The following is a 27884-nucleotide window of genomic DNA, read 5'->3' on the forward strand; positions in this document are numbered from 1 at the left end:
CGTTCATTCAAGAAAAACTAACCAATGGCAGAATCTCTCCCTTCATTGACGTAGGAAGCAGTGATTCTTTAGTTCCTTTGTCTCTAAGTGTAGATAAAGATATGATTTACGTTAACATTGCAGCGAAAACTGAAGTTTACGTTGAATTTCCTAGACGGCAAACTCGAAGAACATTCTGCAAACTTGGTGTTTTTACCATGGAAGGTATCCAAATATCTACCACTGATGTTACACTTTTTGGTCATGATATTCTTCCAAGTTTAGCAATTCATTACACTCAATCAGGATCTGAGAGTATTTATTATTGCCTTTTTAAATTATTTGAAAGGTGTAGATCAAGTATTCATCTTCTGAGTCACAAAGCACCAGAAACCACGAAAACGATTGCAACTTTTCGTGGGGCATTCGGAGCCAAACCCGAAACCATATTCAAGTGTACTGGGGCCTGCATTGATAAAAATGGCAATGTTCTTGTCTCGGACCAAAACTACAAGAAAGTATATGCTTTGGACAAAAACTTGAAATTCAAATCGGTTGTTCTTAGCAACGATGACATAGACTTACAAAATCCACAAGGAGTTGCAATACTTGATGGCATACTTTGGGTTGCTGATGATGAGAAGATTCACAAATTAAAGTACAATAGTCAAGATGCAACGCTGTGCAAATAGAAATGTTTCATTATATCTGATAAAAACAATGATTACACCATATCATTTTCACTTGAACTCAAGAAAAAAAAACTGTAAGACTTTCATTTTTTTTTAGAACTTCTAAAATAAATCTAAAAAAGTAATTTCTGTACAAGGGAACCATCATTGGTGAAAATAATATTTTTTTTTGAAAGTGGAGACATTCAAATGTGTCCTGGAAAAAAACTTGAAATTTAAATATGTCATTTCATTTCTAGTTTACAATGTGTTATTGTTTTTGCTTAATGCGTTTGGGTGAATCCAATAACAATATTATAATGTATAAGTAGATACACTGAAAGTTCAAACAATAGGAAATTCATCAATCAAATGGTTCATTTTTCTATTCAATGAGATAATTAAGTGATTTCAATAAGCCATCAAATTTTGCAGAATGCTAAAAACAGTTGGTGCTAACAAATTTAAGTATGAAGGAATTCAATTCTACACATAATAACACATCAAATAAAAAGCTTCTCTGAGTGCAGAATGATACGACCACAGTTCTGGCAAGTGTGGACATATTAGTTTTGACACTTAAGTTTAGGGACTTACATTTCATAATGGACACTACAACAGGTCTGGATACATTATTGCACAAAATTCGAAATTCAAATAAAAATGTTCAAAATCTGACCAAAAATAATAATAAAGTAGATTTTTTGGGGTGTAGTCTTTTTGACCCCTAATAACTTTGTACCATATCAGAAATCTTAATGATAAACATAGGCAGGAATTTTCATAAAAAATCAATAAAAAAAATTCTGAAATCGGACCAAAAATTAAAAAGGTTGACTTTTTTGGGATTTGGCCTCCTTGACCCCTTATAACTTGAAAACAGTCCAAAGCCAAATCTGCTGATACATTTGTTTACCAGAATTATAAAAGGAACAAAATACAAAAGTCATCAAAATTAGAAGAAAACAAACATTCTACATGTGTTTTAACACCTATGTTTACACTTTTTGGCCACTTAATTTCATATGATAGGGGCAACAGATACCAAATTAAATAAGAACCTTCCTTTTGAGGCTAGCAAGATCATATCAAATTTCAATACTACTGGTCTACCACAACTGAAGTCATCATGAAAAACCAAGTATCTACAGATGATGGGGACGACAGGGCCATACCAATATACAACAGCAATTTTTTGCGGTGGTATAAAAATTACATAAGTGTTAAATTTTAACAGTTGTTTATTATTTAACAATGTTACCGACCCTGTGTTCATTATAGCACTTATAAACATCACTCAACATTGTAGAGTTACACCATAGTTCTAGAACACAATAAGTACTTGCAGGTGTACAGCTAGCAGGCAATGATAGGACTGACAGGTCATGTAAATACAAACTATTAATTCTCTTTGGCTCTATATGTTACAAGTAGAATCAGTCAAAATTCGCACAATTTGTCACAGTTCAAAAGCTTTCATTTAACATTGATACATAGATAATTAAATCAAACTCTCCCTGAAAACATCATTACTATACTATTTAAGTAATGTTCTAACTTCTGACAATGTTATAAAAATTGACCTGGTTCCCAGTTATGATATAAACAGGAGGTGTTTTATAAAAAGTTTAACCTGGCCAAAAACCAGGTTATTTCATGTATGCTGCAGGCTATGTTGTGCTAACAATACCCAAAAATCAATCACTTCAGTCAAAGTTAGGAATGAGAGACATAATACAAGTCATCATGCAATACACATGTATACCAAATTTCTAAGCATTCCTAAAATAGACGTTGGGAAATCTGTTATGAAAATTTCCATTATGTAACACCTGAAAAAATGATTGCAATATAGCCCTCACTCACTGAACAGTGGATCAATCGATGTTAATAACGTCAATGTACCAAGCCAGAACATACAAAGTAATCTTATTTGTTCAAAGAGAATCAACCAATCAGAAAGCTTGTTATAAAACAAATCAAATTACTGATCAATAACGTCACTATCAGAATATGATACATATATATTTATTGAATAACAAACTTTTTGAGTGTGTAAACATATATGTATGGATTTGGATAACAGTATAATCTGTCTATTTCAAACCCTGAAAAAGTTAGAAAACCATTTAAAATCCTTTTTATATCAGTTTAAATGTATATTGAATCTCGGTAAACCATACATCTGTCTCAACAAACCCACCAATCTTTAAATCCAAAAGGGTTCTGCTAAGACAGATTACACTGCATACAATGGATAAAAAATGTCAATGAGACCAATACCATGTAAAAAATCATTTAGACATCAATGTACATGGAAAAAATGATTGCATTCATTTGTGACGAAAAAAAAATCCTTCAAAAACTTAACAATCATAAACAATTAGATAATTAATATCATAAGTAGCACTCTATATCTGTTTCATCATTTTTCTCCTTATATGGATTACTATTTACATTTATACATGAAAATGTACATTCACTAATTAATTTTACAACTTATATAATGCAACATATACAATAAAGTCGCTATTTACATGTTTAAGTACAATATAATTAACATTTCCTTATACCCTGATTAAGGTCCTTTATTAGTAGAAAATTTAGGCAAAAATGAAATTCTAGTGCATACAAAATTTATCTAAGGTACATGTACATGTGACTGCAAACACTTAACTGCTTGTTAATTCTTTAAGCTAAATATCATACATAGCCATAGAATATCTGTGAAAAAAATCTTAGTTTTTATTGATCATCTTTATTAGTGCACAACCCAATAATTGATAATTAATTGATAACACAAGGAACATTTGAGAAACAACTACTACACTAAAAACAATCATATCACATACGTTATAAACAATTATATAACAGGAAACTTATCATTATATCAAAAATCAAACAAAAACACATCTAACCAAGATAATGTCAAGAACTTTCCATGAACAAATGATACTTAGTAAAACTCTATGCCAAAGTATAATACTTTAAATCATCAAGCTTAAATAAATATACTTATTCAATACTATCAATTTGAGATCGTCAGAGTAATTAAAATAGTGGAAGAAAAAATAATGCTTGAAGTCAAGAACTTATTCCATTTGCCTAACTTATACCACAATAATGGAGGACCAGTATTTGAAATATATTTCAGCAGGTAAATCTAATAATGTGTTAATTATCAGTTAAAAATATCATGGTGATTTCAGACTACAAAGTATTTTAATAAATAAAAAGAAATGACAATTACACAATTTAAGCTAGGGCAACATCATTCAAACAATGAAATGGAAGTACAAATGAGAAAAAATTTTTGGTGATGTGAATTGAATTATCTCCCCTAAAAAAAAACAGAACACCTTAAGATAAATAGCACTTTTAGGAACAATGGGGTGGACCTCTTAAACATTAGTGTTATATATAGGGTCAATAGGCTTTAATTAAATGTCCCTTGTCTCTTTGTCACAATTACAGATGAGGTTGTTTTTGTCTCTTTGCTGTCCATACTGGAGTAGCCATAGCCTGTGGTACTCTCTCCACAGTGATACGTTCATCTACATTCTCTGAAGCATGATAATACTGTAGTAATTCCTGAATGGCTTGTTCTTCTACCTGGAATCACATATACAAAGTCCTTAATGTGATTCTCTATTACAAAGAATGTCAATTTCCTAGGACTGATGACATTGGTTGGTAAATATAAATGTTTCTTTGAAATAATAAATATAAAGTTTTACGGTCTACCTCAAATGAATGCTGAACATCTCGGCCCACAAAAATCTTGAATTGTGACCTTTCGGCCTGTAGTTCAGACTACTTGGCCCATGAATAAAATTGTCTGGAACTTGTTTTAATTCAATAGTTAGTGAATTTATTGTATGGATAGTATCTGAAAACATTTTTCAAAATAAATTTGCCGTTTTTTTTTATTGATAAAATGGGAATCGTGTGATGTCACAGAGTCACTGAAAATTTTGAACCAGCTAATGCCATGAATGCATCATAGATGGAATAAAATGCAAAGAAGTACAAACTCAATATTAAACTTCACAAATATACTCTAACAATTTTTACAAAATTCCTAAATATTATATCATTTGAACATTTTCATTACGGGCAGAGTGGTCACAATCTGAGATGTCCACGGGCAGAGATGTCCAAACCCCCCCTCAAATACCCCATTTTCACAGATGAGGTCTGTTTCATAGTCATGAAAATCACTCTTAATATGTTCACTTGCAAACTGACCTTTAGGAAAACAACAAAACTTTTAATAAGTAAGGTAATGAATTTTCAAATTCCTATGACGGAACAGACATAACGACAGAATAATCAGAAAAAGAAAACTATTTATGGGAAACTTCAAAACCAGATCATAATTTTTTGTAGATTAGGAAAAAAATAACTTGATAAACTTTCCATTTTAAGGGTATTAAGGACAGCTTACTTAAACCATTGTGAACATGTAGATGTAGCTGTACACTCAATAATTAAATATCTAAGAAAAAACTCGGACCAAAAGTTTCTATCTAAACCTATTTCAAAATGTTTTTCACCTGTATAAGACCAAGTGGTTTATTCGTTGTCCTAGTAAATGTCTCATGTTTCTGAATTTCATCTTTAACAATTTCAGAGAAGCTGAATGAATTTGAAGCTGCTTCCTTCCTCTGTTGCCATGGATTCACAGACTCAGTTGGACTTGTTGGGCTCTCAATGGGTTTCTCTGAGATACTTTCCTTTTTCTTCTGGACTGTGCTGGTTGGAAGACCCCAGCTAAATGTAAAATGAAACGATATGGCTAAAATCAACACTTGAAAAACCAAAATACAAAATCAACAATAAAAATTAAAAGATGCACATCAGTTTTAAATATTAACGAAAATCAAGGCTTTATAAAAAGTTTTTTTTTTACTAGCGGTCCACATAAATTGAAGCCTTCTCCTGTCTGCTCTATAATAATGATAAATCTTTAAAAAAAAAATCAGGAAACACATTTTGATTCACACACTAACTTTTTACCTTCTTTCAATGTAATAAAATGATAGTTGTATAATAAGGTTCAAGACAACTTGGACCACTCAGACCATACATTTTGACAAAAAAGACAAATTGAACCATCAAAAAAGACATCTGGAAAGGTGAAGACTATGTTTTAAATGCAATGTGACTGAGTGACATTGATATCTTGTTGTACATTATATATTGTGTGAATGTATGTTTGTTTGTGCTTTGTCATCTTGTACACACACGTCTGAGTTTAAATAAAGTATTTGTCTTTGTCCTTAATATCAATCAAGTGAAAATTATATGTATAACAATTTAAACTGAATTAAATTTAATTAATTCTAATCAGTTGAATTAGTTTAAAAAAAATTATTAGTTATTCATAACATTTACTTCAATGAATGGGTTTAAATTACTTCTAGTAATAAGGATTGGTCAAGTTATCCTTTTTTGAAAATTTGAAAATCGATTATAATTCTGTTATATCTTCTTTTCTTTCATTAAGGTCCAACTAGTTCTTTAAGATGACCAAGTTATCTGTTCTGACTGCCCCAGTTGTCCTGTTGATGGTTCAAGTTGTTCTGGGCCAGTTGTACCAGGTCATATAATGCATATTGTAAAATGTTGACGATTTTACAAAACATTTTTTTGCTTATTTTTTAATATGAAGATGATAATTTTCATTATTTCATTACCATACCTAAACAAGTTAGATGCAGATTTGGAAGCAGAAGATGACTGGTGTGTAGCAGGCCTACTGCTAGTAGGACTAGTGATATTTTGCATGCCCTGGTTAGTTTTTGGAACCGCTGATGTGGATGTAGAACTAACTCTTTGAGAGGTCACATGAACAGATTTTGGATGCTGATTAAATTCCTTGTCTTCTTTCATCAGATCTCTGAATGATTTAGTCACTTTATTTACATCACCCCTGCAAAACAAGTGGCTCCCAGGAGCCTAAATCGCTCCCCTAGTTGAATTTGCCTTTCAAGGGCAATAAATTAAACAAGAAGTTGTCCAACAATTTTGACTCAAGAAAACTTTGATAGGACTTATCATAAGGATCATTTCAGTAAATGAAAGTCTAAATCTACCATAGTTTTCAAGACATTGGCTGAAAAGTGTATAAAAAAACCCTGTCATTTTCCCCTGTCAAGGGCAATACCTCTTTTGTAATCCTAAAAATAAGGATCACTTCAGCTATTGAAAGAATTTGGCTAAACCTAACGGTTTTGGAGATATGTGCGAAAAACTATTGTCTGACCCCTATGTTCCATTTTTAGTAACGGTGGCCATGTTTTTCAATGGATCAAAAATCCCCACATCAGTTCTATGCAGGATACCCCAAGGAACATTCATACCAAGTTTGGTTCTAATTGGTCAAATAGTGTCAGAGAAGAAGATTTTTGAAAGAAATAACATAAAAAATAGCAAAAATACGTTGAAAAAAGGCAATAACTCCAACATGGCTTAATAGATTAAAATGAAAATTTGACCTCGGATAGATCTCACCATGCTGAACACTTTTACCTGGTCAAGATTGGGCTTAACCTAAGCATTTTGGAGATATATGCGAAAAACTATTGTCTGACCCCTATGTTCTATTTTTAGTAAAGACGGCCATGCTTTTCGACGGATCAAAAATCCCCACAACAGTTCTATGCATGACACCCCAAGGAACATTCATACCAAGTTTGGTTCCAATTAGTCAAGTAGTGTCAGAGGAGAAGATTTTTGAAAGAAATAACAAAAAAAATAGCAAAAAACCTTGAAAAAAGGCAATAAATCCAACATGGCTTAATAGATTAAAATGAATATTTGACTGCAGATAGATCTCCTCATACTGAACCTCGTGTCAGAATTTAGTTAAACCTAACTGTTTTGGAGATATGTGCGAAAAACTACTGTCTGACCCATATGTTCTATTTTTAGTAATGGGGACCATGTTTTTCGTCGGATCAAAAATTCCCACAACAGTTCTATGCAGGATACCCCAAGGAACATTCATACCAAGTTTGGTTCCAATTGGTCAAGTAGTTTCAGAGGAGAAAAGTTTTGAAAAAGTGTTGAAGACGATGGCTGATGACAACAGATGTCAAGTGATGGCAATAGCTCACCTGGCATTCGACCAGGTGTGCTAAAAATTAACAAAACTAGAAAATCTGTGAGCACTTGTAACTTGATACCCTATTTCCCTATTTGATATTAAGACGCACCTTTTAACTTCCATTTTGATTTAGTTCAAAATCTGAAATAGGAGGTGCACAATGGGGACACATAATAATGATTCTGTGAAAATTTCATTCAATTCCATACAGAGGTGTGGGAGGAATAATGGATAAGAGCTCGATCCCCTCTTGTCCCCACACTGACAATGTCCATGTTTTGCTATTATGAAACACCCACATTTATTTCGGAACAAATTCTAAAATAGAAGGTGCATAATGGGCACATGCAATAAAGATTCTGTGAAGGTTTCATTCAATTCCATCCAGTGTGGTATGGGAGGAGTAATGAATAAGAGTTCCCCCTATGTTACAGAAGGATGGACAGACAGACATCCCTATCACTATATACTCCTAACTTGTGAAGCGGTGGTATAACAAATATGCTTCCATTACTTTTTCTTGTTATCAATCTATTATTTTCAACAATAGGGTAAGTTAAAACCAGTTTACTGAATCATACATTTCTGTTTTTTCTGGTTTTTTAAAGTTTATAGACTGGACAGATAACTAATGTCTTTTTCTATCATATCAGGACATATTTATAAATCATGGCAGTATAAAATTTCAGTAATGTACAAAAAAAATAATTGATCAAATGCTTTGCAGGGTGTAGCGAGATATAACTGCAAAAACTAAAACTAGAACACTTGAAACAAGTATGGATACACCATTCAAGCTTGATTCAGCCTTGGGTTTGATTGCAATTTGGAGTGGCCAACTGCTTGCCCCTAATTCCTATATGGTTCCAAGCACAACTCCTAAAATCGATGCCAGTATTCCAATAAAGTATTGCATTTTGCAGTACAATTTCAGTGATCATTTCACTCAACTTATTGTCCAGAAATCACGAAAATGCTTGATTTTAACCCAATTTCAGCCTCACATTCCTTCTCAGTTCAAGTCAAAACCTCCAAAATTCATACAAGCCTTTTTTAAGTTGTATGACACCTTGTGGTGCAATTTCAAAGAGATTCATGAATTTCTAATCAACTTATTGTCCAGACATCAGGCAAATGCTTGTTTCAGCATCCTAATTGGCCCTTAACTTCTAAATTATTTTAAAAATGACTACCATTCCCCCCTATGGAGACTATATCTATACCACAGGAACAAATTGGAGGAAAATAGTGACAACTGAGTGATGAATGGAGAAATAAAACATCAAGGTTGACATTTAAAAGTACCATTATATAATTCTTTTTTAACATACCAAGGACAGGCTGGTTTAACAGTTTCTTGTTTAGTATTGTTGTTAGTATTACTGTCAGCAGGTTTTGTGGTCTGTGATTTAGTCAATGCTGTGTTCTTATTCTGTTGCTTCTTCACATCTTTCCAAGAGAATTTCTTCTGGGGATGACTGGAAAAAATACATTATTCTTTGAAACATTTTCATTTCAGACTATAAAAGAAAAAGCATTGGAGTTCAGTAATTCAACAATGAAATTATGCACCTTACTTTCACTGAAGAAACGTATTCTGCTGAAATTAATGTGAAAGAAATTTTGCTTTGAAAGAGATAAAAATATATCCAAGAATACAATATCAAACTCACTGGTAGTTCTGTGGCAATTCCCCAGGCCTTTATTCAATGTAAATAATTACAGTGATGAAAAAAATTGAATATGATACCAGTTTTGACAAGTTTCTAATAAGACATGATTTACTTTAAACTATTGATATATATATATAGAACAGCTGATGCACTTTTCTAAAACCATTCCACCATTTTTTTCAACAAAATCTTTAGAAACCAACCTAACTGAAGCCTTCAATGTGTCTATGTTTTCCTCCTCCATTATCTGTCTAAGATCAACGCTGTGTTGTTTACTGTCCCCTGATGACAACTTCGGAGAAACATGCCACAATTTCCCTGGGGAAGGGCTGGGGGATGATGGCCCCCACATTGGAGTTCCTTTGGATGCAGCAATTGGCACAGGGTCGGAAACTATTTTAATGCTTTTATGTTCTTTGGGTTGCTGCAAAATACATTTCAGAGTATTTGGTTAAAACATATCATAGCAATCCAGAATTTTTAGGTTAAGATTGGTAAAGAATCATGATTGTTTTCTTGTAATCAACCCATAAAACAAATGAAAGCACATGAAAATTACCTGTCAAATAAAAACAATGGCAAAAATGTACAAAACCTTATTTTCATAATGTTGACATATTGCATTGCCTCTATAAAAATAATAGTAATATGAGGCAGTTGTAACCTGTCAGTGAACGAAGTTCAATATATAGATATACATGTATTTAAAAATTTTCTTGTCGCTATTTTTCCCTCTTATTGCTTTTTCTAGACATCTTAATGCTTCATGACACTTCTTGTCCACAATTAGTGAGACCAGTAAGACTTCAAGTGTTCATACTTCAGACTCTCTGGCTCAAAAAAAGGCCTCCTCTAAATGCATGTTGGAAACTAATAAAAAGTATCTGAATTTAAATAGTTATTGAAGACCATATGATAAATGTTTTTACTGAAGAAAATACGAAAAAACTGAAATTTGTATGGGAAGATCCAAACAAATGTGACTTAGTGTCAGATTGAAATCAGGCCCTAAGTGCTTCCAAACTGTGACTTAAGTTTGCATTAAATACTGTTATGAGGACTTTTTCTTCTATAAAAAAGACAAGGCTATTCTTTAAGTGGAAGTACTGTGAATATGTCTAAAACAAAACCCTAAATAAACTTAAAAAAAAATGTATAACCCTGACCCTGAGAGTCAATCCCATACAATTATTGAAATCACCTCATATCAGTTTAGATTGATTTGGAAACTTGGAAAAACCAATCATCTATCTAAAAAAACTCTATTGTAGAAAAGAATGTTTGATTTAGACATATTTCATCTAAACTTGAGTCTGGAAGGTTAATAAATGAGCTAAAATTATAGAAAGTGAATAAACTATCTAATGTTGAGAAATGAAAGAATATTGTGTAATTATTCAATAGGTTATGCCAACAAAAAAGCAAATATAAACAAAATTTCTGCACTAAATACAGGCATACCATTATGATATGTTCCTCCCTGGGACTAGAAGCTATATCAGCATCATTCAAATCCTCATCCGATTTGACACTGATATCAGAGCTAATCGAGATCTGCCTCAGTCTGGAGGCCATATTTCTGTCAACTTCCTCTGACATACTCTTATTTCTACTCCTTCTCTTCTTAGATTTACCAGAGGAGCTCTTCTTTAGAGGAGTGTCAGGACTTTCTTCAGTCATCTGGGCATGTGCAAGTGCTTCAAGGTATGCTTTATCAGGGCCCTCATCCCAAGGGGTGATAACTCTTCTACACATTTCATGTACCTGTTCCCTGTAGTAGGATATCAGTTCAACCATCACATCATCACTCAAAATATCCAAATACCTGCAAAATGAATGCATATTCACAGTACAAAAAAGATGGTTACAAAAATGTAATCATTTAGATCTAAATGATTGTTCTAGCCCTTTAAGGCATTTATCTAAATGATTGTTCTAGCCCTTTAAGGCATTGATCTAAATGACTGTTCTAGCCCTTTAAGGCATTGATCTAAATGACTGTTCTAGCCCTTTAAGGCATTGATCTAAATGATTGTTCTAGTCCTTTAAGGCATTTATCTAAATGATTGTTCTAGCCCTATTAGGCATGAAAGGAGACAATTGAAAAATTAGGAAAAATCTTTCATGCAAGTAGTCTAACCCTTATACTTGACATTTCATAACCTCAAATTAATATCAGAAACTAAGTTCATTTATATTATGTTGTGTGTTTTCTATGGTTACTCATTTTGTGTCAGATTTATTGTATCTTGTTCTCTTCATGGTTTGTAAATAACTTTAAATTGTGGTTTCAAAAGATTTCACTTCAACAGAATCAGAATACATTCTATAGTATTTTCTAGTAGTTATACCTTCCTTCCATTAAAGCAGCCATATTGATATGTATATATTGTTGACAAGTCGACTTAAGTTGTGTGGCATTATACAGACTTGAAAATTCTAACAATTCTCCAACATTCTTAAAGGTTACTGTGAAAACAAAAACCAATAATTTGTTTAAGTTAATCACATCAAACGTCAATTTCTTTTTAATTTTCTCTTATAATACAAAAGAAAATGACAAATTACTGTGTCATAATTAAACCATGTCCATAATTTAAACAGTGACTTAAAGAAATATTATCTTGACAATGAAATCAATGAACAAAGTGAACCAACAGTTACACCAAAGAAGGAGGAAGAGCCGTAGGGCAATTGTAGAATGCAAACCTAAGTGTGTAGTGATTGCCTTTAACAGATAATATGATACAACAAAACAACGCCATAGATACCACAGGTCAATTCTTTATTCTGGTGTACATGGTTCATCACTGAAGAGTGGTGTCTTCACAACTGTTAAGCAGTTTCCAGCATATTTAGCAGAATGGACAACGTTTTTTGAGAAATAAACAGGTTTAACACTGCATATTTTCTTTATAAACCTTTTATAAGAATACATAATAAAAAGAATGCTAAATCTTAAATTTGAAATGAAGGTTGAGGTAAAAACAGGCAAATCAACAGTCAACTTATTTAATATGGTCAAATTTATACAAGCTTTAATAATATAGCCTGTCTACTATTCAGCGGGGTCAAAATGAAAAAAAAAAAAAAAACCTAATGACATGATCATTATTCCTGGATTAAGGATTAAGCTGTGACAAAGAAGATATATACCAAGCTGTGACAAAGAGGATATTTACCAAGCTGTGACAAAGATGTTTCACACATTTCCTTCAGCCTTATAACTAACATCTGATCAGCTACTACCAATACATTACACAGGAGTTCTACATTATCTGTATCTGTAAAGAAATAGTGTAATCACATTGATTTTTTTTTCTCTTTTATTAAGACTTCATGTTTTAAAACCTGTTCCTAAAATAAAAAAAAAAAATGTTACTTTTGTGAGCAAAAAATATAGAGAAAGTGTTATTAAAAAGTGCCTTTACTTTGAATTAGATATTACAGACAGAATTCAAGTAGCAAAAACAAATAGCAGCTAATCTATAATAATATCATAAAACATGAAATTAAGTATTCACAAAATAAGATGTTTACAGTATTTTTAAAATTTCTACAAGTTTCATAATAACATGGTACGGCAACAACTTATACTTTGAATGTATTCGCATAAAGTTCCATGATGACCATGAACATTTAAGGAGACAATCAAACCAATATTTCTTTGGTTAGACATATAATCTTACTGTAGCTCGGTAACTTCACATAAATCGTGTAAATGAAATTTTTAAACAAATGATTATAAGCTTACATAATTATATAGAAAACAACTTTTTCAGCTATACACACCATTAATGACAGGAGATTTATCTGTGTAGAGATAATCCAGCAATATTTCTAATACTTCAGCAGTTACCGGTAAGGTTAAAGCTTTGGTATTGGAGGTCTGAAAGGATATAAATAAAGAGGAATGAAGTAATAGTGGTTAATATTATTGTATGAATCTTGCTGCCTAATTAATGAAAGTTAATTCTAGTATCTCATTACGGCTGTTTCAGTAAATCATACGATAGACAGGGGAGGCACTTTTATTCATTGTATGTGGGTGGGTGTTGAGGTCTCTTGACAAAATATAGAGTTTAATACAAAACTTAAATAGAACTTCTATGGGTGACTTTCCTGGTGAAAAAGTGCCTTCTCCGTATACCTCACATCTGTTAATGGAACAGCCCTTATAGCTTCAAGTTAATCTCTTCACAAAAATGAAAATTGAATTACAGTCCTGAGGTTAAATAATAATAAAAAAAAACACATAAGTAGGAAAATATTAAAAAAATTATTAGGTATGCTGTGAAGGTTTCCTTTATTTAAATTTGACTAAAGTGTAGGTTTACTCAAACTTTTACTTAATCAATTTCTTTAAGATTTTTACCTCTACCCATCCAGATCCCAACATACTATGGAAGTATTCCAGTCTGGCTACAAGGATACACTTGTGACACATAAACTGCACTCCATCTTCTGACTGTATACACACATCATACAGGTCTTTCCTATAATGGAAATAGAATGATAGACTGATTGTTTTAGTTTTAGTTAAAAAAAAAAGGTACAAGCATCAAAGAAATTAAGATTTAAAAAGTTTTGTTTACTACTGCATTAAAGTTATTCGTAAAAAGGGTAATAAATGGCTGAGAGTAAAATGAAGCAGGATCAGTTCTATTTTAGTTCCAATAACTATGTTATTAGGATATCATTTTTTTTCCAGTAGTACATACATTTCTTGATTTATCCAAATATTTATTTCAAAAAGAATGTTTCTTATTTCTTTGCACAACTCACTCTCTAAGTCGGTCAAAGGATAAAGCTGGTTTTGGCAAGACTCTGTTGGGAACAATCTCTACTTTGCCTCCTATATACTTCACTGCATCAAGTCTAAAATTATATTAATGGAAAAATTTGTATAGGTAAACAAAATAATGAAAGTTACTAGTTTTTGTGAAATTTCTTTAATACTATAAGTTACATTAACACAATGACTGAGACAACAAAAACAAAATTTTGTCATAAAAAAAAAACTAAATGGCAAATTTAGACATTGGCTGTTAACTTGCTTAGAATGTACGAGCAGTGATCACTTTGTATGTCAGAACTTATTTAATAAACCATAGGAATTTTTCAAAATCTAATCTATTTTTTTATCATTTGACATCTCAACTGGCTCAACATTATGTGTATCAGAGTAAAATTTGGGATGTCTAAATTGGTTTAAATAAAGATATGATAAAATTATCACACTCAAAAGACACATACAAACCTCTTTGGCAAACCTTTAATACCATATTTTCTGGCAAGATCTTGTAACATTTTTACAGGGTTGGAAGATTTTTCATCCTTCTTCCCACCATGGCCTTTCTTTTTCCTCAATGCTTCAAAAGCAGATGTTTTATGTGGAGATGTAATAGCATCAAACTCAGCCATCTTATCAATAAACACATCATCTGCTGATATTTCGGGGGGAAGTTTAGACAATTCAAATTTTGCACCTGGGGTTAAGAGGTCACAATTGTCAGAATAGATAAACTTTAACAGCTGGTCAAGTATATCTGGATGAACACCTTGTACTGTGATAATAGATGATTCATCATCCTGTCTCTTCTTGCTCTCAGCCAGGAGTTTGTGGAAATAGTCACATCTTGTTACTAGGATGTATTTGTGTGCTATCCAAGAATGACCATTAATCTGAAATAACATTAAGTTACTACCATAATAAGACTATTCATTGTAGGAAAAAATGTGTCTTTAGAAACATTTACATGCAAGCTCACAGTCTGAACGTTTCTTTTAAGCCCTAAGTTGGAACATTTAGTTTAAGCTCTCAGTCTGAGCATTTATATTAAGTCAGTTGTCAAAACATTTCGTTAAAGCCCTCAGTTGAAACACATATTTTATAAACAAAATATATCATTAAAGAACAATTTTCATGAACTTATAATATAAGTAGGTTGACATCTATTTAAGTAGCACTCCATCTAAGGATCATCCAAAATGTGATTCATGGGTAAAAAGCCTACATATTTTTATTTTTGATATTTTGTTTGAAATGTCATAGTAAACAGAAATTAACATGTGGTTTTTCATATAACCTGTGCTCTTAGGAGATAAAAATTATATAGAATGCACTGTAAATTTCAAAATTAAGGGAGATAACTCTATAAATGACGCTGTAATACAACAGAATCTACTGGATTTTCAATGTTGCTTATCTCCCAAGAGCAGGCAGATTTGAATGAATAATTACAAATTTCATACTATAGACCTATAAAACAACTTAATTACAAAATAAAAATATGCAGCCTTTTTTGTATCACATTTTTCAGATTTTTGCATGATTCTTACAACGACAGCTACTTAAGCACTTTTATTATTTTTTTTTGTCTTTATCAATATCAATAATACATTAACTTCTGAAACATCCATCTTGTTGCATTTCTGATGATCTAAGGAATCTACTATTCAAATACCACAAAACGATTGTAAAAAAACACACATGTAACAAAAGATAATGAAAATAAAAATCATCATTTTTTTTTATCTTGATAGACATAGATCATTTAGGGTATGTGACTAATAAAATTATTAATCTACAAAATTTGAAAAAAAAGATAATTCCATGATTTTTGATAATGTTCTTATCTACATTAGTTATTAAATAATTATTACACACATTAATGACAACATCATGAATGAGATCAAATTCATCAGCTTCCTCCATCAATTGTACACAATCTTCTACCATAGCTGAAGGACTGACTGATGGGACATCTGTTATACTGAAAATATATGCAAAATCATATTTGTATATATAAAACAATTTCAAGAGTAATCCACTTAATGATTTTTTTTTCCTATTCTAAGCCAGTGATTAAAATTGTACTTGACTTTTTAACCATGGGGCAATGATTAAATTTCTGTGAGAGTTTTCCTGCCATTTCCTTGTTTCCTACAGATTTCATGGGAGAAACAGATTTTCCTCCGATGCTCTTGGGGATTACAAGATTTCTCCACTCTTGATAGCTAAATTTTAGATTTAACCCACTCGCTAAAGCTTATGGGTTGAAATCTAAAATTCAATTATCTTGAGTGGAGAAATCTTGTAATCCCCTCAATACTGAAGGAGAATATATGTTTCTTTCCCCAGAAGAAAAACATGACAAAAAGTTATTTACATGTAATTACTGATTACTGTAATGTAATAATTTTTGCAGAGTACAAACTTCACTATTTTGTACAATGGTCAAATAATTGTACCTGCAAAATTGAATTTTCACACTAAGGAAAGTAAATCATATTACAGAATCAAGAAAATGAATACCAACTAAGTAAATTACAACAAATCTGTAAAAAATTATGAAGACAGTCATATACATTTTAAACATTAACATAAATAAAAGATAGACCATAGTACTTTATTCTGGATTGTTTACAGCCATGTAAAAAAGAGAAAATACAAATAACTGATAAGACATCATTGATCAAAAGTCAAAATAATCCCACATCTAAATCTTTTAAAAACAATACAACACACATACCATAAGTTTGGCATAGACTGCAGCACTGTAAAATTTCTACCCTTTACATCACAGAATATCTTTGTGCCTCTATGGACATTAGGGAGACGCCTCAATAAGACATCTTCTGTGTCATCCTTCAACAACAGGTCAATCAACCTTATCTTACCAAAGTCATCCTCTGTCTCCACTGTAAGAAGAAATATCTAGGCTTAATTTGTTTTCATCTCAGTTGCTTTATTGTCATGTAATAAATATTTTTAGCAATTAAATTAGATTCTAAAATGTCCACAAATATGCAAATTGGTTTTCTTACTTTAAAAATTATTATTCAATGAAAAATATACACATGATACAGTCAAGTCTGTTTCAAGTGATCTTTCAAGGAAGAGAAAACTAAAGTTACAAAGAAGATAGTCTTTATATATGACTAAACTATAATAAAATGCACTACAAAGACATATTATAACCATAGTCTTTTAAGGCAAGTTCTTGTGAATACAGGTGGTCGTAAAGACGGGTCTGACTGTGTCTAAAAACATTAATCCTACATCTGTCAGTAGACAACCATAGTTCAGTGTGTTGTTAGAAGAAACAAAATGACCGAAATATACTATGGTGACTTTAAAAAAAACAAAACAAAATAATCCACCACTGAAGACAACACTTAGTCTTAAGGAATATTTTGAAGAGATTGTACCATACCATTAGAATTTTGTCTTATTATATCCTTAGGTGCAGTTTTCCTTGGGTTAATGGTACCAAGAAATGCCTCCCCTTTGTCTGATATAATAGACAATGATGTGGAGCTGAGACAGACATCCTGTATCTGTAACTGTCGTTTTATTGCCCATCTACACCTTCTTAGGATTGGACTACTAGCTCTCCATATAAATACCTGAAACAAATATAGAACATCTTTATTTCTAGTTGAGGTCTAGGTAAAACAAATCATTTTTAATACACTTCTAAAAGAATACAGTCTACAGACTTTATTTTAACAACATTTAAAAAAGACATTATAGCAATAGAGATCCTTTCTCAAAGAATGATATGATATGTATGGTAGTACCCAGTTGTAACAGATTATCATTCTGTGAAACTATACAAGGCAAACAAATTCTCATTTTACCGTAGGTGCATAGCATATTACCATTCATTAGTACAATAGGAACAAAATATACTCCAAAAAAGGTGTGCCATGACAGGTGTGCCATGTTTTAAGACTATGGTAAGTTTTTATTTTTACCTTACCAGGTGTGCCATGTTTTTTAGATTATGTTCATTTTTACAAGTTTTAAGAATATGACAAGTTCTTTTTTGTTACCTTGTCAGATGTGCCATGTTGTAAGACTATGGTAAGTGTTTTTACCTTGCCAGGAGTACTATGTTGTAAGACTATAGTAAGTTCTGATCCTCCTTTCTCTCTCAATACATCAATATCTGTATGATGGTCTAGATTTCCTCCAGATACTCTGATCTTCACGATTTCCTGCCATCTATCAACATACATGAATTAATGCTCAAATGATATTCAATTTCTGTATATCGTCACAGTTCAAAGATAAATAGCTATTTAAGGAAGAAGAGCAATACTTAAAAAGACAGAAATTCAGATTTAGATTGATAGCTTATTCTTAAATCAATTAAATAGTCCAAATAAGTTTAACTAAACCAGAACTACTCAGAAGCATAAAAAATAAATGATAAATCAGCAAGACTGAAATGTAAATATCTTACTTGGAGGCTATTTTTCTACACTGGTATTCATGAAGTACATATATATCCCCCTGTGAAGTCAGACAAACTACAGCAGCATCAGAACATGATACTTTCTCTAAAACAATATCCTTTTGGTTCAGACTGGATACCTGTCTTAGAGGACAAAATCTGTCCTGTGTCTTTGGGTGTCCTAAATTGAAAGCAAATTGCATAAAATGTTTCTTAAATACTTGTATAATGGCATCTTTGTAAATTGTGTCAGAACAAATTTTCATGGTAATACCACAAATTCTAATTGCAACCGATTAGTCACCTTCCCAGTGAAAAGTTAATTAAAATTCCAATAAAGCAAAGGAAAACCATAAACAGTAATACTTTATTTTAAATATTTTTGCAGGACACAAAATAATTTTATTAGTACATGGTGTATTCTTTACCAAGTGTTCATGGAATATGTTTATTCTGGCATTTCAATGCTTTACAAATACTGTTTAAATAGAAATGTATGAGTGGGATTTACTTTCATGCATAATTCCATCAAGTTATAAACACTTGATTTCACTAGATTTCTTTTTTAAATAAAGAGCGTATCTTAATTTTTGCTTTCATTTCAAAAAGGTTATCAGACAATTCAGTTTTTAACTTCTGAATATATTTTACCTAGTTGTCCAGCATTTAGTCCACAAGTAAACACAGCCTTGTCAGTAAAGACAACAGAATGGAATCTACCAGCACAAATACCTTTAATCTGTCTCCCTTTTAGTATCTTACCACTGATCTGAAAGTTTTCAACAGAACACTGTTTTAAATAACATACAAATAATTCAATATCATTAAGAGTTTTCTAAATGTTTTGTTTGAATCTGGAAACAAAAAGTACCCAATAAATGGCCACATGGAATTTTAAATCCAAGGCAGCAAACAAACTAAGACTTAGTTGGCTGATTTGAGAACTAGTTGGTGATTTATGGCAATTAATTTTTTTTTTAAATGAAAGAATACAAATTTTTGAAGAACCACCGAGTTTGATTAAGAAGTCAATAATTTTTTTTAAAAATCTTGTTATTCATACAGCTTACTGCAAACCAACTGTTAAAGCCAGTGAACAAGAGAAATACCAAGAAAGATAACTCTTGATTCTTTTATTAAGTAGTGTCCTAATACATGTGTAAACAATGACAGAGTTGTAATACTTTATCAAGAACCTATTTAACATCTTTATACAGTGGTATATCATCAGATTAATACCATAATCTTATTTTCACAGTTTCCAGATGTAAATTTTGCTGCTACTTATTTAAGCAACTTACACTCTGTCATAATTCAATAATGAAGAAACTTATTTGTAGCAATTTATTACTGCATTCTTTTCTTACTCAGGAAATTAATGAAAATATACCACCTGTGAAATAAGCTGGTTACAAATCTTGCAAAATGTATCACTTCTACATTTACATTTCAAAGTACATGTAATTAAAGTTGTTTTTTTTTCCCCAAAAATTCATATTCATAAACTCAAGTATAGCTTATCATAACTTACTGGTTTAGGGAATAAGGATTTCTTTATTGACTGGCCTAGCTGGTTATTGTCATTGAGTCCACAAGAATATACAATTCCACTGTAAAGATAAAACTTTCAAAGTTTTTAATGGAATCAAGTTTTTCATTGTTTTTTTGTTATTGTAGTTTTTTTTAATACCTTCTACTCTACTTTATGATACCATATATAATTGAATAATCTCTTCAAATTTTTGCAAGATTTTTTTTCTTTTTTTTTTTTTTTTTTTTAATTTTAAGAAGGTATATTTCACTAACGTATATTCTTGTTCTTGTTCGTACATGAATATGAACATGTTGTGTTAGGCACACGAGTCACACAGCAGTTTTACATCTTTATTCATATTAGTTCCTAAAATCAATAATACTTAAAACCTTTCTGAAAATGCAAGAACATAAAGAAGAATGACAGATACAGGTACATAATTAATATAATCTATTCCTGTTGATTGCTACTTAAAAAAAATATTAATTCGAAGTTAATCAAAACTGCTCTTAATCAAACCTGCTGTAAATATAGTCACCAACCTTTCTGTCAGGGCCATAGTGTGATCTTTGGCTGCTGCTATCTGTGTACAAACTTCATCTTTCAAAGCCTCAACTTGTCTTGGAACCTATAAGATATGGTAATACCAGTTTAAGACAGTTCAAACAGAGAAATAAAAAGCTTCGCAGCAGAACACAACATGATATGACCGCAGTGGTCAAACCCTGAATAGTTGGGGCAAGTGTGGTGACAATATTTGTTCTTGACACACTTAAGCATAAGGACTTACAATTAATTATGGACACAATATAGTACAAAACTTGAAAATCAATTAGAAATTTTCAAATTCAGACCAAAAATATGAAAGTTGAAAACCAGTGAACCAACTTTTTGTTAAGAAAATCAGTGGTGTAACACCATTAAAGCAGTGTAAGCATGTGGTTACAAATTATTTATTATTATTGTTTTTTTTTTCTTTTTAATTTTTCACAACTTTGGCTTTACATTTATACTAATTTGCTTGTAACAATCACCTCTGGAATTGATCTCTATTAAACATTCGATCATTTAAATGTAACTGTGGTGTTTAAGTTCTATAGGTTCAAGATCGAGTTCTATTCAAGATCAGTTCATATAAACAAACGTCCGTGTGTTGATCTTGAACTTCATAAAACCTAAAACGACACCGTTTACGTTGACGTGACAAATAGGTGTCTGGGATAAACATGCTTTAATCGACAACTCGAAATTAAAACATTATCATCCTCAAGTTATTGTTACATGTAAATTAAAATGAAGAGCAGTTGTCCCTCGTCACCAGAAAATACTGTGAGCAAAGGACAAAGTAAATAATCATAATACTTTTCAAAACAGCAAAAAAACTGCTTCCACAGGTATAAATAAATAAGGGTTTATAGAACCTCAAGTTTTGTCAGAGCCAGACATGTATGCTTGTCCTGCCCAATGTAGCACTGAATGTGTATAGAAAATACGCTAGGGCCTAAATCATTACAGCCACAAAACTTTGATATTGCATGGTACAAGGGGAAAGTGGACGAAAAACAAAAGTTCTTTCTACTGAAAAAAAAAAGGTTGTTCCCGATTCGTTTGTATTTCCTCTTACAGAAATTTGTGGAGTGAAAAGGGGTTTTAATCCAACATGACACAACAAACATTCTTGGTTAAGATATTCAAAATGCAGTGTATTGTTTGTATTGCGTTTTATTCAATAGTTAATTCTGATAATGCTTTTGTAAGAACCCCTGTAAATGATTGGGCAAATTTGACAACTACAATAATACGACATTTGGGCCAACATGGTCATGACAAGTGTATAGAAATGAGTGAAAATTTTATGAAAATTGCTGAGGGTAAAAGGGATGATGTTGTCTCAATGTTGCGTTGCTTATTTCAAAATGAAATATCAAGAAACAAGGCTTTCTTGAAAATTATTTTGAAGACTATTTATTTGTGTGGAAAGCAGAACATTCCCCTACGTGGTCATACCGAAGATAAAAGTAATTTCATTGCTCTTATCAAATTAAGGGCAGAAAATGATAGGATTTTGTCTGACCATTTACAATGCAGTCTCCCAAACGTTAGGTATCTATCAAACCAGATACAAAATGAGTTAATTCATATTTGTGGCCAACATTTACAACAGCAGATCGTCAATGAGTGTAATTCTGCAAACTGTTTTAGCATAATTGCAGATGAAACTATGTTTCTATCGTCGAACAGGTTTCTTTATGCTTGTGTTATGTAGGTTCCATCAAAGAGGGTTGACAAACAAAAAAACAAATGAAAAAGAAAAAAAGGAAAGAAAAAAAGAAAAAAGAAAAAAAAATCAAAGCTGGCTGTGATTCTTTTAACTTGAAAACTTTCCTCTTACTACTTAACAAGTAATTAAATAAGCTGTTAGCTTAATGAAAAAAATGTTATTCGAATTTGAAAATTATGTTCAGCTTCTGTGGGGGGGTGCTAATGCCCCCATACCACCTGCTTACATATCTTAAATTTCTGGCTACGCCACTGAAAATCATCAAAGCATTATTGAGTTACTATATAGTTAGTATATAACAAAAGGATAAGCAAAAGAACAGATGGACTTATATGGTATGTATATAACTCCAATCAAAGGCAGGTATACAAAAAAACAAAATACAAACCAGACAAGTGTGTTCATCACCATGACCGAGTCTTCCTCCATGACCATGACCACAAGTATACACTTGACCAGTCTGAGATAAGAATACACTGTGGTATTTACACATTACAATCTGAAAAACAAAGAAACTCGACATAGCAAATAGAACTTCATAGAATAAAACTGGAGATATTGATCCCAGTTGTTATGTCCCATGAAACATTCAACTTTATAACTAAAGAATAAACTGTACAGATTTGGTAACACATAGAAGTATTTTTTACAGTTTATTTTGAACAAGTTCAAAAGTACAATCAACTTTCGTGTTTCTCTCTTCTATTTGTATCTACTTTAGAAATTTCAAAACAATTCTGCCATGCACATTATACATGAACTGTAATACACATATTGTTTTAGTTGGTATGCTTTAAGTGTGAGTAGACTAGGTAATGTTAAAAGTGTCATAAATTATATTCCATTAATATTTTTCTTATTAGATTAAGTTCAGATATACCCTAGAATAGTTCATATTAATTGATTTAAGACATTTTTTTTGGTCTTTAAACAAAATTCATGGTTTTATCTTACAAATCTTACACTTTTAACTTATTATAAATTAAGAAATTATTCCCATATTTATTATTCTGATTTTGTAATTTAAGCCCAAAATTCAATTTTAATTTTTGTAATTTTGAAAAAAATGTTTCCCATCAGTATACTAATGTTAAAAATTCCATAATGCAAATTTAATTAATCAGAGTTCAAGCCAATATCATTTTTCACAACAAGTTCTGAATTTACCATGTATATAATTTTGATTCCTGTTGATAAATGTGTATATAAAATTACTGAAATCCAACTACCAACATACATCTTTTATGTTTATGTTATTTCTGAAGAATTCCACCCTCTCTGGATAGTTACGTCTCTGTTCATTAGAATGGCCTAATGTGAAATTGGAGTTATCTCCCCATGAATAAACATTATTAGCATCTGAAATAAAAAAAAGTATGCATTTCAAGATTTAAACCTTATATTTTTACTCAAACCAATAATTACTCAGACTTAGTCAGTACAAAAAAAAAGATATAAATCATTTCTTCTGTTATTTTTTTCTTCATGGAATATGTTGTTATACTAAATAAATGGTTTTGTGGTTATACATTTTCTATCTTAATGAGATGATTTAACAAGGTCAACAAACAAAGCGGAAATTGACAGACTTGGAAGTAAATATACCTTACAAAAGAGAATCCTAACGGTAAACTCTGGATTTGGAATAGTGGAATTCCACTAAAAAGGGGAAATATATCATCCCTGATCTAACATTACAATACATAGTAAATATTTAGTCAGTAAAACCGTTTCCTTCCTAGATTGTTTTAAAATTTCTGCAAATTTTTACCAGAAATACTTCTTGCCAAACTAATGTGGTAATCCATTGGACAATCTGTGCAAACAAATAGCTTAATTCCTATATATTTATGTATTTTCAGATTGTTACCTGTGCAAAAAAAAGATACATTTGCAGGTATATTTTTCATCAGCAAATCAAGAGGAGATAATCCTTCATGATCCCTGCTATACAAGTCACAGTTAAACTGAAAAAAAAAAGAACAAAGTCATAAAAATCACTACCCTAAACTGTAATTTTTTATGTAAAATGTATATTTTACCATAGACCATCTTCACAATGTTTGGGCTTATATCAATAAATTCACTTATGTCTATAGGGACCCCTTACAATAACAATCCATCATTGATTCCTATCAACTGTGTTACATTATTGGTTCATATAAATAAAAATCCAATCCAAGCCTAAAAGCAGACACAATGAGTGGAAATTGCTGATTCATGTAAAATTTCCTGTGAAAAGTAGAAGGGATATATCAAGCAGGACTTTACATAAATTTTGGTAATCTTCATTTAATAGGTTTCTGTTTTGGATGATTAGAAATACTTCAAAAAACCAACTTTTTTTAATTTGTTAATATAAGCCCTATATATGTAATGTATTTCAAGGGCAACCCTTAGACTTTCAGGCACAATAAATTTTACAGAACAGTAAAACCTCCTTTTTACTTCTCTTACTTCATCTTTAATTAAGGGCTTAAGCGATATACAATCCAAACAAAATATATGTCATTTAAAAGATTCATCAATAACTTTTTTTTTAAAATATATTCAACAGAATTGAACATATAAAGCCTTAAATATCAAATAAAAATTGCATAACATGTACATGTAGTTTATGCTTAACAGTGTAACATTTAAATGATCTGAGACTTGATTTGTCATGAATTAATTTAATATGAATTGTGTTTAATACCTGTACAAGCAATCTAAAAGCTGCCAATTGACCATAAAAAGCTGCTCTGTGAAGGGCAGTCCACCCAGACTCTGAATCTTTCTGAGTGGCATCCCCATTCTTCTCTGTCAACAACCAGTCAATAATATCACATTTACCACATGATGCTGCAACTTGCAAAGAGGTTCTGCCATAGATGTCTGAAACTTGAGGAGCTGCATAGCATAGACGACAATAAGCTTTAAATTCATCAAGAGTGCCTTTTGTTAAAACAGAATTAATTTCTAGAGCATGACGCTTAGACTTGCATCTGGAACCACATTCCATGTCCAATATATATTTGCAGAAAATGAAAAGAACTTTAGTTTATAAGCTCAATTTTTAATGTATATACTTATACATGTAGGTATATCAGTTCTAAGAAGAAAATGATGATAAAAATCTGCAAGTGATCGTCGGGAAACCAACTGACGAAAACACAACAGCACCAAGTAAAGCTGGATACCAGCCAAAAAGACTGGATGCCCACTAGAGGGCAGCCATCATTGGTTCCTATTCAACAAGCCATAATCGCCTACAGAATATCTGAAATATAAATTTTTCAGTAGTGTTTTGTGCACGTAAGGGTATTTAAACCAAAGTTTGATTTAAATGCCCATTTTTAATGTCTCATACATTACTAAACTTTATTGTACTAAGTGCATCATGCTTAACAGTACATGGACTTCAATTTTAGAATATGCAAACTTGGCAAACATACACCAAGAGTGAATTAAACCAAGCATGGCCTGTACTCCGTCAGCTATGGGGCCATATTGGAACTGACTTAAAAATGAATTCAGATGAGATTGGGACTACAGTACTTGTAGAAGTAGTTTATTTTGAAGTGCTTTAAGTTTGAGTAGTGCTTTATCTGTTTGCTTGATGCCTGATCAAATATGTCTCTTAAATACACATAATTACAAATGTATGTTTGCATGCTATCTGTAATTTGTATGTCTTCTGTACATTGTATGTGCTTAGTATCTTAATTATATCTTGATATGTTGTGTCAATTTTAAAAGCTCTACATAGCTTATTTTAAATGCTCTCAGTACCAATTATATAAACAAAGTTTACTTGGCAACTTACAAGGGGAAAATCTTCACTGGCAGTGCTGCGGCACTGAGCGATTTCGATGTAATGTACGAATGTATTTATGTCATAATATGAATGTATATATATTGTGATGTGAATTTATTTATAATGTGTGAATGTAATAATACAAATGTATGTAGATATTCAATCTAAATAAAGCTATATATCTATCAGTATCGACAAATGTAAGGTGACATAGTCATAGGCTCATAGCCAGACAAACTTTTCTTGGATTTAATATTTGAACATCAATTCATTGAAAGGTCTCAGTAAATATCATTGTTTTCAATAAATCAAAAAGGCATTGTGATAAACTGCTTAACGAAAGTTGCACAACATTCAGAAAGAAGGGTCAAGGATGAGAACTTCAAGGTTTTATCGTAGAAATAATCAATTGGGCAATGCACAATGTACCTGATCAGAAGTGTGAATAGGAGAATTTCTCAGAAAAAACTTTGATTGATGGAATAGCGGTGATTATCTCCTTAATATGCATGATTATTATGAAACTTTTGCAGCCGACGTGTTATTTTCGATTCCGGAAAAGACGAATGATAAATAATTTCGGAACAAATTCGGACATTCCCGCCGATTATCTCCCTTTTGGTGCTATCTGTAGATTTCTGGAAAAAATGTATTAGTGTGTAAGATGTATTGTTTCTGTATTTGTATGAACAGCTTCCATCAAAAGAATAGCAGAAAAGCGTTTTGACATCCAATGGTTGGCTTGTAAATTTAAAAGTTGAGAAAATATGTGCTGCAACCCATTTATATTATTGAAAGCTAGGATTTTTATATATTGTTGAAAGGTACTTCATTCAGTGATTGCCTAATTAATTTGTTTGTTTGTTTTGTTTTTATGTTCCCCTCTTTTGTTTTCTTGTAGCCAATTACTGAGTATAGCTCAATCCAGTTGCAGGATGCTGCAGAGATGCCAGCAACATTCATGTTGCAGAATTTTAGAATTTTTTTTAATGTGGTAGCAGGGACATAGCAGCTGGTAGGGCTGGTGCAGTATCAATAATTTTCGTCGGACCTAAAACACTTGTCAAGTTTTTTTTTAAGTTACTTGGTTACTAATTAAAACAAGTTTAAATGTGTTTGTTACCCCTTGGTTACAATCAAGATTTGGGAACTATGCCTCTTGGAAGTGAATTTTTATGTTGCAGGCAGAATACAAAATCACAATAATTATTTTAAAATCTGAAGTGATATCTTGAGCATCAACCCATAAAAATATTAATTTAAAAAGAGGATTTGAATGTACACTTTTTGTACATGTACCTATAGTGCATACTTTATGAGAACATTATATTGCAATCAATTTTCTCTCTTTCACTTTCTTCCTTAAGTATAATTTTGAAAACAAACAGTACTAAAATGTGTATTATATATTTAATTCATACATTTTAATGGTAATTCAGTCCTTGCCTTCAAATTTTTTGTCCAGTAGCCCTTTGGGCTAGCAAGTTTAAATTTTTGGTAGCCTGAACTCAAAACTAATAGCCCGAAAAATTCAGAAAAAAAAATAAAGAATTTATCAATACCGAAAACTATTGACGGACAACAACGACCCTCA

At 31.5% G+C, this 27884-nt stretch overlaps 1 protein-coding gene across 2 annotated transcripts; it reads right to left on the minus strand.

Annotated features, from left to right (window-relative positions):
* Nucleotides 1-1873: 1873 nt before the first annotated feature.
* On the minus strand, nt 1874-26857 carry LOC148614358 (inhibitor of Bruton tyrosine kinase-like). Of its 2 annotated transcripts, XM_088588456.1 has the most exons (25): nt 26720-26857; nt 25190-25753; nt 24365-24461; nt 23732-23853; nt 22883-22993; nt 20756-20841; nt 20211-20289; nt 19331-19448; nt 18689-18860; nt 18321-18447; nt 17654-17846; nt 16970-17138; nt 16105-16210; nt 14695-15119; nt 14220-14312; nt 13810-13930; nt 13227-13323; nt 12617-12718; nt 11786-11903; nt 10896-11259; nt 9638-9858; nt 9093-9239; nt 6355-6585; nt 5207-5423; nt 1874-4262 (listed from the first exon to the last, which is right to left on the minus strand). In XM_088588456.1, the coding sequence occupies exons 2-25, from the start codon at nt 25493-25495 to the stop codon at nt 4119-4121; spliced, it is 3966 nt and encodes a 1321-aa protein (XP_088444582.1). In that variant the 5' UTR covers nt 25496-25753; nt 26720-26857; the 3' UTR covers nt 1874-4118. The 2 variants fall into 2 exon arrangements, with proteins under 2 accessions (XP_088444582.1, XP_088444583.1); XM_088588457.1 differs by lacking the exons at nt 1874-4262; nt 5207-5423 and having other exon boundaries at nt 6397-6611.
* Between the last annotated feature and the right edge of the window lie 1027 nt (nt 26858-27884).

Source organism: Perna viridis, chromosome 6 (assembly GCF_037379345.1).
Source record: "Perna viridis isolate PV_CMFRI_1.1 ecotype Kerala chromosome 6, ASM3737934v1, whole genome shotgun sequence".
Lineage (NCBI taxonomy): Eukaryota > Metazoa > Mollusca > Bivalvia > Mytilida > Mytilidae > Perna > Perna viridis.